General features: G+C 40.0%; 1 protein-coding gene across 3 annotated transcripts; it reads left to right on the top strand.

Moving 5' to 3' along the window:
- The first annotated feature begins 494 nt into the window (after positions 1-494).
- Positions 495-13595, top strand: LOC132978953 (dipeptidyl peptidase 9-like). 3 transcript variants are annotated; one of them, XM_061044345.1, is made up of 21 exons: positions 495-651; positions 2866-2956; positions 3101-3339; positions 3545-3657; positions 4030-4203; positions 4698-4866; positions 6048-6158; positions 6324-6452; positions 6566-6627; positions 6733-6833; positions 7059-7236; positions 7354-7513; positions 7625-7704; positions 8321-8473; positions 8711-8846; positions 9935-10080; positions 10200-10346; positions 10434-10586; positions 10944-11086; positions 12119-12230; positions 12489-13595. In XM_061044345.1, exons 2-21 carry the CDS (start codon positions 2901-2903, stop codon positions 12579-12581), a joined length of 2655 nt encoding a protein of 884 aa, XP_060900328.1. In that variant the 5' UTR covers positions 495-651; positions 2866-2900; the 3' UTR covers positions 12582-13595. The 3 variants fall into 3 exon arrangements, with proteins under 3 accessions (XP_060900328.1, XP_060900326.1, XP_060900329.1); XM_061044343.1 differs by having other exon boundaries at positions 4695-4866; XM_061044346.1 differs by having other exon boundaries at positions 520-651; positions 3048-3339; positions 4695-4866.
- Positions 13596-15461: the final 1866 nt, after the last annotated feature.

Here is a 15461-nt window from a genome sequence, read left to right as displayed (position 1 = left end):
ACTTTTAAGTACACTAGCTTAAAAATATATGCTTTTCAAACTGAAGCTTGACCTATGAATTGTTTAGTTAAACAGTATATGTGGGTTTTATGATGATTTAAGAATAAAAAGTGCCTTTTTCTGTTAGTAAAGTTCATGAGTTGTGATAAACACTTAAAACCTAAATAATCCCGAGAATGTTTGATGTCAGGATTTATATCATTTATTCAAAAGAATTAAAGTCTGGAGTGTGGCTGTGAGAAAATGGAAAGGACTTTAGATTTTAAATATATAATATTGCATATTAATGGTCGTCTTTGTGACACGGAGATTAAAATCTTGTTGTTTTTTAACCTCTAAAATCCCACTGAAGACGACGATATGATTAAATTGTACATAGTTGGTAAAAAATAAAAATAGGACAAGTAACCATCCTGCCACAATCCGCGCAGCAGTGACCATAACTGACGCATCATTGTCGCCTGTGCAGCCTTAAAACAGTCCGGGTGTGAACTCCACCAGCGCAAAGGTTCCGCCTTCTATCTGGAAGCCCGTTACATTCTGTGAGGCCACTCTGGGCCATGGATGCAACCTTTAGCAGTTGCACAGTCTTTTTATTGACACAAAGCTTATAAAGTCTATAACTTGGTTAAAGGAACAGTGGCCAGATTGGTAAGTAGTCACCTTAGTGTTAACCTGTTTTGTTGGGACGATCGATTTATTGTCTGATTTAAGAGAAATACAAGACACCGCTAGCTCGCGGCTATCTCGCTCCTAGCTTGGTAGCATGCTAGCGACAGAAGAGAGCTGTCATGTCAAAGTGAAGCTTAACGTAGACACGGTTTGATTACTGTCACTTTATAAAAGCTGGTGATATCCACTGGCTGTCAGCTGTAACCTTGTCAGTGCTGTTTTAAATGTTGTCAGTAGTTATTTATCCGGTGTTTTATCAGGGGTTTAAAACCGAGAACAAAGATCTATTGTAGGCTAGCTAACCTTAAAGGTACCGGTGTTTTACAAATCTACAGACTTAACACAACTATTAAAATGTTTTTGATTAAAGCTAACAAGTATTAAGTTACTAGCCGAGCCAAACAGAGCATTTTCTTGTGGCTAACATTACAAGTTGCAGTGTTATTACATCCATTTTAAGATATTTGACACAGTCTGCGGGAGGGAAAGTTCAATGATAAGCTGAGTTTTTATTTTTTATTATGTTGAAATTCAGCCTTTGGGTTAGAAAGGTTTCATCTGAAACAGTCGCACAAATGGTCAGATCTTAGTTTAGTCATAAATGAGTTAATCAATAGACTTCTTCACAGTTGTTGGTGAAAACTGAGCCTGTTGTGTTTAATGCTTCTGGTAACTCCAGTTGAGGTAATGTTAGTTGTTTTTTTGTATTTATTTCAGCACTGTTAAACTTGAATATTTAAGACACCTCACCAGTGTATAAATCTCAGCTGCCATAATTAGAACTGGTGTTATGACCCCACTGGTTTTCAAACAAAACAGTTTTTTCCACAAGTAAAGCATATGGTGTTTTGTCTACTTAACATCAGCAGTCACACATTCACCAACATTTTGCTGGTCAATTGTTAAGGTATATATTGTGATAAATATGGTTGTTTTAGGTGAGCACTACATAGTTTCTTTTACCACCTTTAGCAGAATGATTGATGGATCGACACAGAGCCTACAATGTGTAAACAAACAGTTATATTTTTTATTTTTATTTAACCAGGTTGGTCCCATTGAGATTAAAAACCCTCTTTTCCAAGGGAGACCTGGCCGAGACAGGCAGCAGCAAAAAACACAAAGTTACAGACGGAAATACAAAGAGAGACACGATACAATTTACAAAACACAGCATTTTGGATTAAAATAGAAACATCTATTAGTCATATCTGGGGCTCAGTTGTTCAAGCAGCCGAGCTAACATTTAAGGACACCAGCTCCTTGAGCTTTAAGTCATTCTGCAACAGATTCCAGGCTGAGGGTGCAGAATACCCAAAAGCCCTTCTCCCAATTTCTGTCCGAGCGTTTGGGACAGAGAGCATAAATATGTGTGTGAAGGTGCGACAAATCCTCTTTTCAGACCATAACTGCTGCTGTAATGTTAACACAATGTACGCAGGGTTATGGAAACAAGAGTACATGATTCTTCCCACCGCTGTTTGCTTCATGCTATTGCTAATCCATCACCCGACACTTAAGGATAAAGGAAGGAATGTGGGATATTCTATTCCCTTCAACATGTACTTTACCTTGAGACTCACACACAAAAGATTAAAGAAGAATTATGATCCTTACTTTTCATTCCAGGCTGTAGTTTCAAATTATATAAGGCTTCATGTATTAAGTATACAACACTCGTGTGGTAGTCTGAGGATTAATGCAACAGAAGAAATAAATGTCTTACCAGTGAAGACAAAAGTGCCAATACTCTAATATTTCATTTCTTGTTTAGGTATTTGGAAAGATCTCAGAGTTGTTCTGTTATAGTTTTTTTAATTTTTTTATTGAGGTATTTCATATGATCTCAGTTTAGTTATGTTGTGCCTAAAGTTGTATGGTGTCAGCATGTGCACCAGTCAATTCTGAAATCTGATACAATTTTTTTATTTGTCACCCAAAAAAACCCCCAACTGCTCCAGGTTAAATGATCTTTGGACAATAAACAGCAACAGTGCAGTACTAGTGGAGAGTGTATTGTCAAAATTAGTAAAATGTCAGAATTCAGGATTTTCCTACTTATAGGATTTTTTTTTAAGTCTTGTTAGTATCTTAGATATACTGGGCATCAGCCAATAGTCACAACTAGGTATAGGAATTGGAACAAATAGCAGTGGAACATCTCTAATCTCAGTCCTCAACTTTTGTTTCTAGGTTACAGAGTTGGTGAGAGGTGTGTTGACCAGTGAATGCATAGAGTCAAGAAGGTCAAACTCTGTGACACTAAAGAAGGTATCTGGAAAAGGTACAGTATCAGATTTGTGTTAACCTTATTCTGCTTTAAAGCTCTGAGAGATAGATGAAGACACGTTTTAACCAGCTCTTTTCAAATGCAGGTGTGGCTTGATTTCTTTAAGTCTTCTCACTTCTTTCTAACGTCAACATCCAGCTGTGTGACAGTGAGCATGACGGCTGTGGACGGCCTGACAGACAGCACAGAGGTGGTGGAGATGGAGGATGTTCCAACTCAGTTCTTTGTGGAGAAACACTCTTGGGAGGGCCTCCGTGACATCATCCACTGTAGTAGGAAGTACTCGGGCATGATCGCCAACAAGGCTCCCCATGACTTCCAGTTTGTGCAGAAAAAGGATGAAAATGGACCCCACTCCCATCGGTTGTACTACCTTGGTAAGTTGATGGATGCTTGGTCAGCCCATGATTCATATTTTTCTTTTATACCATGCTGTTCCCTTGACCTCAGCCATGCTTTTCTGCTCTAGGCATCAACATATGATTTCCTTATGATATTGCAATGTTCACTGTGTTGACTTTTCTTAGCCTTTTATTTGTTTTTGCTAAAGTTCCATTTGTTTCTTTCCTATCTGCTTTTCAGGAATGCCTTATGGAAGCAGAGAGAATTCATTACTTTACTCAGAAATCCCCAAGAAGATCAGGAAAGAGGCCCTCTTAGTTTTGTCATGGAAACAGATGCTAGATCACTTCCAGGTAAACTTCCCCTGTCTTCATATTCTTAACAGCCCAGGGTCATTTGTTTCATTCATTGTTTTTATTTGTTGTCCCATTTAAAACATGCAAAATTCTACTTCGAATCACATTTCACTCTATGATAAGCTCTCCCCTAAGGTATGGTAGAGTTGCCGTTCTCAGGCGAGATATGTTCTGAGATTAAGCAACCATAAACTACAAGAATAATGCACATACTTCACAACCATTTTATGATGATTTGACCTGAGGGGGGGTTGGATACGTTAAATGTGGTTATGTCAGACATCACAAAGATGATTCCATATACCTAATATACTTTACAAATCTTTCATATTCTGAATGTGACACCTCATTTCCTGTTGGTTTTCCAAGGCTACACCGCACCAGGGGGCTTACTCACGAGAGGAGGAGTTGCTTAGAGAGCGTAAACGTCTCGGAGCATTTGGTATCACATCCTATGACTACCATGCCAAGACAGGCCTGTTCCTCTTCCAGGCCAGCAATAGCCTCTTTTACTGTCAGGATGGAGGCAACAACGGCTTCATTGTGAGTAAACTGTTATTTCTTTTCTTTAATGTCTTAGGATAGATATCCTAGACTAGAGCAGGTAAACATATTTGTGCGCGTGGCATTGGTCTATAGCCTAGTTTGGTTTGAAAAAAAGAGTGAGATAGGTGTCGATGAGTCTTGAAAGCAAATTTTCTCTAAAAAAATCATTGTTCATCTTACTGATTCATTAAATAAGCAAACATGGCTTTCAGTTGGCATGTAGATCTTTCTTTTTCATAGTCGTATATATTAAAAAAAAAAAACATCTGTTATTTCCGAAGATGTGGGGGATTTTTTATAAAAATCTTCAAGAACACTTCCTGGCAGAAACAGGAGCGCATCTGTCTAGTAGTAGTGTACCTCGTCATTTGTGTGAAACTCTCTTTATTTAAGTGAACACTTGCATAAACAGGCCTCTCATTTATCTTTTGCATGTGAAAGTTAATTTTGTCTCCGCCGTTGACTAAGACTTCACATGTTGGTTTTAGCAGTCTGCTCCTGTAAAGCCAGTGGAGATCAAGACCCAGTGCTCTGGGACACGCATGGACCCCAAGATCTGCCCCGCAGACCCTGACTTCATAGCCTTCATCAACAACAATGACCTGTGGATAGCTCACATTAAGACCGGCGAGGAAAGGAGACTCACTTACTGCCACAAAGGTATGAAGACTCATGGTTTCATTGGAATTGTTTGAGTAGACAATAAAATGTAAAAAAGCAGCTTCACATGCTTAGCTATACACATAGTGCCTTTACTATATAGCAGAGATGGGCACAGGTCTTTGAGGGCAAGGGCAAATCAAGTCTCAAGTCTTTGAGGGCAGCCTCAAGTCCAAGTCATATCTCTTATGGTTTTAAAAAACAATAATACAGTAATAATATATTTAAAAAGTGACGAACTCTCCCTTTAAATATAGGTCTAATCAATGTGGTATCTCTCACTGTTGTCAAACATCAGCATGACTCATTTACTGACTTCAACTACTTTCTTCGTCATCTCTCTCTACAACAAACACAGCAGTCCACCTGCCCGTCTGCCTGTCTCTCTGCCTGCCTGTCTGTCTGCGCGAAGTAGCCCTATAGGGTCACAAGCGTTGTGTATTGGGCAGTTAATTACACAACAGAACCCACAATCATGAGGTTAATCATCATGTACCTTTTAATGAGAAGTTGCTGCAGATGCTGACATCTTACCCTCCTTTCCTTCGTAGTTGTAATAAGTCTTGCTGCTAATGTGTCGCATGGTGCATTTCAGGAAGTGGCCAAGCAAGACAGAGGGAGAGAGCAGTGAAGCGGTGGGGAAGTTGCTTATGCTGCTTTTAACATCATATAAGGGCTTCTTCAAAACATTCAGGGTTCTTGGCAGCGCCTCTCATGAACAAGGACACCTGGGCGTATGCGCTGAGCCTGTATTAGCTCCAGGTGATGTGCTTGTCATCGTGTGATCCGTGGAGTGTGGCCGCTGGTGCAAAATGAAGCAAGGGGCTCCGCATAACGAGGGGGAATAACATTCAGCTCGCAATGATAATGCGCAAAAAATACAACATAATAGACTGGGCACGAGTCCGAAACCTCGAGTCCGAGTAGAGTCTGGAGTCTTTGAGGGGCGAGTTCAGGATAAGACTCAGGTCACATTTGTGTGCGACTCCAGTCTGAGTCTCAACACAAGTCTCCATCTCTGCTATATAGCTGCACATTATATATATATATGTTAGAAAATGCAATTCTCTATCTTAACAAAAAAGTGGTTTATGGACTAGATACTTTGTACATTTTGTACTAAGCAGTAACAGTACATGGGTGTGTGATGTTTTACTTTGACTCATTCATTTCTTTTCAAGGTGTGGATAGTGTAAAGGAGGACCCAAAGTCTGCAGGTGTAGCAACATTTGTCATACAAGAAGAGTTTGACCGTTTCACTGGCTACTGGTGGAGTCCCTCAGCAGTGGAAGGTCAGTGATTGGTAGCTTGTCAACTTGAATCCTTAAAAAAGCTTGACGACCAATGCTACCTGGGTTTTTAAAACCGTTGTTTGCCAAATAACTAATATAATAGCTTTGTCTATTTATATTCCATTTATGCCAGCCTCATCTTAATAAGTTTTTTTTCCTTGTCAGACCCTAATGGAGGTAAAACAGTGTACCTGCTGTATGAAGAGGTGGATGAGACAGAGGTAGAGATTATCCATGTTCCATCTCCGGCACTGGAAGAGCGGAAAGCAGATGCATACAGATATCCCCGCACAGGCAAGAGTTGCTGTTTACACTCTACACACAAACCGACACATGTCTGGAGGAGTTAATTTTGGTAGGATAAAAAAAGAAATCCTTTCACATTTAACATCATTCTTTATTCACAGGTAGTAAAAATCCCCAGGCTACCCTAAAGCTTGCAGAGATAAAAACAGACCATCAAGGAAGAGTGAGTCTGTTACTGTCTCCCCTCTTCCGTATTCTTTGTTTTGTTTCTTTTCTCAGAATGATATTTTTACTTTCCTAATGTTTGTATTCATGGTTCTGTGTTCAGATTGTAAGCACGCAAGATAAAGAACTGGCCATCCCCTTCAACTCCTTGTTTCCTGGGACAGAATACATTGCCCGAGTAGGATGGACAAGTGACGGGAAATAGTGAGTGTTACAGTCGAAAAACTTTGATTCTGTTGACTCAAACAATTAGAATGTAAACTGTTGTTAAATGGAAATCTGATACCTGACGTGACATGACACAGATAATATTCTGTTAATAACTCTATTCACAATTACTTTTTTCTAATGGTGCAGTTATCTCCATAATGAAGTAGTCTTTCTGTATAAAGCAAACCTTTGAGTTTGGTCTGCTCTGTGTCCCCCTAGTGGTTGGGCTGTGCTGTTGGACCGCAGTCAGAGAAAACTACAGCTGGTCCTGCTGCCCCTGGCCCTCTTCATCCCTGTCACAGATGACCCAGCTCAGAGGCAGGAGAGTCTGGAGGCCATGCCCAGTAACACTCAGCCACACATAATCTATGAAGAGGTCACAGACGTCTGGATAAATGTGCGTTTTGCTCCATAGTGTCCTCTCTTAATTACCTTTATCCATCTTATTTTCAATGAACTTCTTGTCATGGATGTGAAAAGGATTTATAAGCTAGCCGTTCTTCTTTTTCTACAGGTTCATGATATATTCTATCCGTTTGTTCAAACGACAGAAGATGAGTTTTCTTTCATCTGGGTAAATGAGTCTAAAACCGGTTTCAGCCATCTCTATAAAATCACATCTCTGATACAACCGGGAGGCTACCGCTGGACAGAAGACTACCAACATAATGAGGGTAAGAGAAGAGAAGAAGACTCCTAAATAACCATCACTTCATCACGGTTTGGGTCAGAGCTACCAAACGTATTACAAGGAGCGCGTTGATTCTGTTATCTGTTTTCTGCAGGAGACTTCAAATGTGCAATCAAGGAGGAGGTTACATTGACCAGTGGAGAATGGGAAGTGCTGGCGAGACATGGTTCAAAGGTTGGACAAAGACTATTGGTTTTAATATAAAGTGTTTACAGAATGCATTTAAAGAATATTTGGATGGATGAAAGTATGTTGTTTTGTTTAGTATTTACTCAAACAGTGTTCTCCAAAACGTGCACTATTCCTAACGCTGAGCAATGGTACACATTGAGTATACAGAAGATTGAGTATATTTGGTAACCAATTCTGGCAGTTTTAATTTGTATTCATTTTTCATCTCTACTCACTCTCGTATGTTAATTTTGCCGTGACATGAGTGTGAGGCATGAGAAAAACTCATATGACATCACTTCTGTTAAATGCTCCAATTAGGGTGGGATCACTGATGTTTGCTTTTGTATTGTCAACACTTGTAAAGGCACCTGATTGGTGACAGGGAAATTCCTTACCTTGTAAGTCTTGATCCTTTGATAGCTTTCTTCATTAACACAAAGCTTCCTCCGTTTGCTCACCTGCAGCTCAATACTGGAGTCACGGGTTAAAAATAGAAATGACGATGATGAAGTCACATCATGATGTCTTAGTAGCACCTTACAGTTTTATTCCTCAGCCTCACCGCTGCTGTCTTATAAATTATCTTTACATGTTTCGCTTGCCTTTCCCTTGCTAGATCTGGGTGAATGAGTCTTCAAAGCTGGTGTACTTCCAGGGCACCAGAGACACACCTCTGGAGCACCACCTGTATGTGGTCAGCTATGATTCACCTGGAGATGTGGTTAGACTAACAAAGTCTGGCTTCTCCCATAGCTGCTCTGTTAGTCAGGTAAAACCATTTATTTCTTTACAAACAGACAAATACATTCTTCCATGCTGTTCCAAAGCTGTCAAATCTGGGGATATGTTCTCATAAGTGTTTGACATCAAAGGTAGTTCATGTTTTAGCAGTGCAGTTGCATCCTCTTTATTTCTTTGTTGTCTGTTTATTATACAGATTTGTTATGTACCTTCAACAAAATTCCCTGTAACCATGTAGTATTCGCATCTCTCTGTCCCTCTGCAGAACTTTGACTTTTTTGTCAGCCACTACAGTAATGTGAGTACGCCTCCGTGCGTTCACGTCTACAAACTGAGCTGCTCAGAAGGTGACCCGCTACACATGGTGCCGGAGTTTTGGGCCAGCATGATGGAATCACCAGGTAAACTGGATGTGAAGTAGCCACACTCCTTTAGTTTAATGATCTATTTAGTTTAGATTTACATGTTTGGCCCAGCAAAGTTTTCCATAGAAAGTAGTCTGGCCAAGTGTGAAGGTTGTCGGGCTGTCTGTGGTTTTATTTTTGGAGCAATCAATAGAGTAGCGTCTGTAGGGGAAAGTTGAGGTCTGGCTGTGATTAAATCAAGGACAGTCAGTTCGATCTACAACGGCGTCCTCCAGACAATCGGACAGCAATCAGATAAAGTGGTGCTCAGACACTAGGAGTCAGTGTTGATTGTTGTTTATGATTCATTAAGATAATAAGATAAGATCTACTTTATCGTCCCCAAAGGGAAATTTTTCTTGGACTCTGTCCTGGAGTTACAAGAGAATTAAAAACTATTAATAATTAAAAGTACCAGGAATGAGATGGCATTTCTTCTGTTTGTGTCAAAGCAGAAACACTCAAAGCAAAACCATCACCCAACATAGAGCTGATTTTAAATTACAGTTGTCTTTTTCAGTAGGCAATTACCGAGCACTCAATTTGCCTTTTGGGCGTCAAAGTGAAAAAACCTCCACCAAGAACCGAGAGATGCCCATCCTTGTCATTCCTATTGTCGAATTGGATTTGATTAAACAGATCTTGGAGAGTACTTCACTACACAACAAAAACCAGCAGCTATTTGTTATAACTGTAGGCTGCAAAAAGAGTTCTGTCCGATGTTATCAATCAACTTTTAAAAACTATATCTGAAAGTAGCAAAAATGTGCTTCAGAAGACTCTTGCTCTCCCGCTGGGAAGTCGAACAGCTCAAGAATGAAAATGTCTGCTTTCAAAGGAAAAGGAAATAAAAGACGGTTTATTGCAGTATAGGTTACCTGATGAAGAAGCCAAGAAAATGTATAAAATTCAAAACAATGATGTTTGATTTATATTCCTTATGTAAAATAATATTTTTCTCTTTGTAAGATGTTTTAATACAGCAGACACAGTCCATGATCTATGTGAAGTTCCGATATAGCCGGAGTCCCTGACGGTTTTATAACATGCCAACTTACATGACCACGTGTTGATATTTCTTCCAGGTTGCCCAGGAGATTACAATCCGCCTGAGATTTTTGACTTCCCAGGGAGGTCAGGCTTCCAACTTTATGGGATGGTATACAAGCCTCACAACCTGCAGCCTAACAGGAAACACCCGACTGTTCTCTTTGTGTACGGAGGTCCACAGGTAGGTCTATATATTCAGCCTGGTTGCTTGGATCTATGATGTTGTTTTTATAAACTGCATCACTGTTTAATAAAAAAGAAAACATGGACAACAAAAGGTATGTGTGTGTGTATATTTAGGTGCAGCTGGTGAACAACTCCTTCAAGGGGATGAAGTACCTCCGTCTGAACACGTTGGCCTCTCTGGGCTACGCTGTGGTGGTCATTGATGGAAGGGGTTCCTGTCAGAGAGGCCTTGAATTTGAAGGAGCACTGAAAAACAAAATGGTAAATGAAATTTAAAAGATGATTAAAACATAAAAACCATGCACATTTACAATATAAGATAACCTTGATTCTCCTTGGACTCTTCAGGGTCAGGTGGAGATTGAGGACCAGGTGGAGGGGCTGCAGTATGTGGCAGAGAAGTTTAACTTTGTGGACCTGAGCCGTGTTGCCATTCATGGCTGGTCCTACGGAGGTTTCCTCTCCCTCATGGGCCTGATTCAGAGACCCAATGTCTTCAAGGTCAGGAAACTTCTTCAACCTTCAGCCCTTGTTGTCTTCTTTACCACACACACAGACACACACACACACACACACACACACACTTTCAATAAGCCTTTTTGATGTAGTTACCCATTACAGCCACACGGTGTCTATCTTGTACAACGTGTTGTCTATAATAGCCTTCTGCCAATGAGTAAATCTGCAGGAACATCATCCTGGGAGAGGGATTGAAGGTTAAATTGTGCACAGATTTACAAAGAAATATATATTAAGCTGAATATAGTAGAATTGTGACACTTTCTTCAAGTAAGATCTATGTTGTTATTGCTTATTTTACGTACTTCACACCCTGGTGACATCGTGCTTTCCTTCTAGTTGGCTATTGCAGGAGCCCCTGTTACTGTGTGGATGGCTTACGACACAGGATACACAGAGCGTTACATGGACGTGCCTGAGAACAACCAGCAGGGCTACGAGGAAGGCTCTGTTGCTTTGCACGTGGACAAACTGCCCAGCGAGTCAGTACACACACACACACACACACACACACACACACACACACACACACACACACACACACACACACACACACACACACACACACACACACACACACACACACACACACACACACACACACACACACACACACACACACACACACACACACACACTCTTTTTTCAGTTAGTCAGTAATGTGTGTTTTTGATTTTCTGTCTTTGGAACAGTAACAGATATTACTGCATCTAATAAAACCGTACTGCATGTCTTGTGTAATTTCATAGATATTTTTACATATTTGATCATGATTGCAGGAGTTTTTATTACCCTGTGTCATATTCTTTGAAATGTCAGTCTCGCATAATTGTGCCAAAGAGTTTAAAACTTGGAGACATCCCTTAATGTCCACCACGTCTGTTTAGCCCTTATATACTGCGATGCACTTTTAGTTCTGCATGCGTTAGTGATATGAGTGTTTCATTTGTATGTTAAAAACTATCAGATGTCTGCAGATATTTCTAGAAGCTGTTAAAAATTTGCAATTCTACAATTAGCTTATGAGGTGGCAGGCAAAGTCAAGCCTCACTGTTTAGGATTGAGGATACTCTTAGGGCCTGACAGTGCATGTTAGAGCACTGCTCTTGGACGCTGGTGTCAAATCACTGAATATCTTAGTGTCTTAAATCATAAAGGAATGGGGAGTTTTTCACTGTTTGGCAAACTGTGATAACCTAGTGCTTATATCATGCGCCCAATGTACAGAGGCTATAGTCCTTGAAGCAAGCGGCCAGGGTAAGACTCCGACCCTCAGCTCTTGTCTCTTGTCATTTCTCACTCTCTCATCCAAGTTTTCTGTTGAAGGTTGGCTGGATGTATGTAGGTTTTTACTGCTGACTGCAAAACAAAGTGCCCTCACACAGAGATAATAAAGACAACATTGAACCTTGAAAAGCCCAAAGAATAATAATCATCAAAAGATTTGCTCTGCTTGTACCCTAATTCTACTGTAATTTGATTTCATTGCAACAGTTTATTTCTTCTCATTCCAGGCCCAACCGTTTGCTGATTCTTCATGGATTTCTAGATGAGAATGTGCACTTTTTCCACACCAATTTCCTAGTGTCGCAGATAATCCGTGCTGGGAAGCCCTACCAGCTTCAGGTTAGCATTACATACCATTTTTCACAGACTAACACATCTGTCTGATATGGCTTGGTGAAAGGTCTGCATACCAGTTTGACATACATTACATAACATTTAATTCAGCATTAAAAGGAATTGCTGTTATGAAATGCCAAAAGAAAAATGTCAGTAAGTTTAGCGATGTTATACTTTGACGCGTTGATATCTTCAGAGCAGATACAACAGGATACAAACATGTCAGTGTGTAATTGTGTTTCCATGTTTTTGATCTTTCAGGTATACCCCAATGAGCGACACAGTATTCGCTGCCCTGAGTCCGGAGAGCACTACGAGATAATGCTGCTGCACTTTTTACAACAATACCTCTAAAAATTAGTCAACAGGGGAGAAGTGAAGTCTAGTTTCCCCCTGCCCTCCTTTACCCCTCTAGCTCACCACCCATCTGTACTCTCCCTGACCTCCCCTTCCTCAAAATGTTCACCCCCATCATCGAGACTATCAGACACTGCAGCCACTGTCTCCTATGAACTCGTCGTGTAACCTCCCCACTAAACCTTTCGGCTCTCTCTGTCTCTTGTTCTGTTACTCGCTTTGCTCACTCTGTCTCTCTCTTGCCCTTCCCTCTGTGTACAGTCTGGGGTATGGTTTACGAGCACAGAGATTTGGTCTCACCCTGAAAGCTGAACAAAGACAAGGACATACAGAGAAATATTTGCAGGCTGTGTCACATTGACTCATCGCTCACCCGCGTTCTCATCTGAAGTTTTTTTTTTTTGCCAAATGTTACTGTGTTGTTTTGCGCTCTGCTCCACCTGTTTTATTCACTTGGATCAGCGGTAGGGACAAGGCTACATTTCACAGGTATGAAATAGAATCTATACGCAAGTTTGCAGATATGAGCTCCCATACTATACACATGCATATATATATATATATGTGTGTAAAAGTCAGTTTATCTCATTAGCACACTAACACAGACTTACAATATCACTCATACTGTGGTTCTGTATCTCGCAGTTTGCATAACAATGAAAGGAGGGAGAAAACCGTGACTCTTCCTCTGTCCACTTGTTTTAAGTGTGTTGTTTAAAATAAAACATTTTATGAATTTTTATTCTTTTTAAGTGAGCACTGACAGAAGTGGCTCATTGATATTTTGCGACATTTTCTCCCCTCACATTACATTGCTTGGGACGTCTGCTTGCCTTCTTAACACATAATTTATATTTGCCAAAGTACCTCTTGACTCTTGATCATGCTGGTATTTCCTTTTTTTACTGCAATAAAGACAACAGGAGGGTGAGCACTGGAGTCTTACAACAGCTTTGTACCACCGGAATACAATTTGTACATGATAATGAATAAATGTATGAATCAATCACACGCTCTCTTACTGCAGTCTTGTCATTCATATGCTCTTCTATTCCATGTTCTGCATGATGTAACCAGCCTATAGGAAATGCTAATATCTCAAATGGCTTTCCCCACAGATATTCCACTCGTAAACTAATTTTACCCGTTGCGACATGCCCTCCTACTCACAGTAGCTCCACAATAGTGAGGCAGCAGGTGCTTGTAAGTCCTTTTGCCCTCTCTTCTATTATGAACAGAGCTGTTGTATTGTATCCTATGGCCAGTTACAATACTTAATTGTCCGCCAGGGGGAAATTTGTTCTCACAGCACGGTTGGTATACATGAAGAAAACATATAACGGCAGGTAGAAAACAAATAACAGGTAGAAAACACATTGCAAAGAAGGGGCCAGTCAGCATGGAAGCTTGTTTAGGGCTTCAATCGGGACAAAGCTCTTTTTGAGTTGTTTAAACAGTTAAAGCAAACACACTCCTATATCATATTTTCTAGATCTACAATAGCATTTCTCCTAGTCAAAACTGTATTCTCACTAGCAAGAATTGTCATTTCAGATATCCACAATTTAATTCTTCCAAGGACACATGTCACTTTTGCTTTGGGTATTCAGGTTCATATGTTATTGTTCCTACCCAGAATCATCATTCTGGAAACCTGCAAATAGAATTCTTCCCAGGAATAACTCCCATTTTCAGATATGTACAATCCATTTTAATCCATTTAATTATGGATAAACAAATTGGCACATAAGGGTCTCTTTCTTCTCTAAGGACCAATAAAAGCAAACAAGACCATCAGGGACAAAAACACTGCCTTTTTTGGTTTGTTTATTTTAGTTTTTTAGGTTTAGACGATTTAGGGGATGTTGCAGAAACAGTTTTGTTTTGTTTGTTTGTTTTTCACTGCAAACATACAATGAGTGATACATTTGACTGTTGACAGAAAGCAGGAGGAGATTTTGTCAGAAAACACTACCTAGGCATGTACAAGACGAGATCAACAGAGAGATGAGACATAAGCCTACTGCTGGATGTTGCCAGGGGGCGGCAATATCGTGATATACCAAAAGTTCCCAAGCCAGTCTGCACACAGGAGCTTTAATTTAGGATTCATCGCCCTAAGAACTAAGAGATTACAAAGTTAAATACCTCCAAATTGCTTTTGTTAATTCTGTCTGCAGTCGGAAGTCACTTTGTTGAGTTCACCACAAACTTATGCTAGCAACCTAGGCTAGCAAACAAAAGTCACAAAAACTGACTACCAGAACCTCTAAAACGTATCAATTACATATTGTTTGTACTAGCCATTTAAAAAAAGAGTAACAACGAAATATAGGTTCTGAATGTTTTTGACCAGAAGAATTCTCGACCAGATGCAGCGTGGGTGACTAATGTGAATGTTGCTTGGCAACTGGTCCTAATCGAATTAACAACTTCTAGCTCTCGAGCCAGACTCGCGTTTCCAAGCTTAAACTGCTGTTTGATTTAAATAATTTAAATAAAATGTTTATTTTCATAAAGCTAATAGCTGTAGGATAACTGTTTTACTTTATGCTCAGCTAACCCATAGCTAGCTGTAGCTTCTATTTACAAAAAGGAGAGTTGTAGGCTAATGGTTGTCTTAGCTCAGGGATGGGCAACTTTGGTCACAGCAAGGGCCACATTCATTTAATTCTCACTGCCAGAGGGCCAAATTGTAGGAAACCAAAACAATTACAGTCAATTATGTCTCAAATTTAACTCAACATATACCAGTGATCAAATATTATTATGGACATACTTCTGGTTTTCATGATTTCATGGCAGATCTTGTCACGTTTTCCTCATGTTTCCAATTAATTGATGTGTAAAAATCTATCTGAGGGCCACGTTGAGGGT

The sequence above is a fragment of the Labrus mixtus genome, chromosome 8 (genome assembly GCF_963584025.1).
Source record: "Labrus mixtus chromosome 8, fLabMix1.1, whole genome shotgun sequence".
Classification (NCBI taxonomy): Eukaryota; Metazoa; Chordata; class Actinopteri; order Labriformes; family Labridae; genus Labrus; species Labrus mixtus.
Note: the sequence above shows the minus strand (reverse complement) of the source record. Positions and strands in the feature narration are given on the sequence as shown.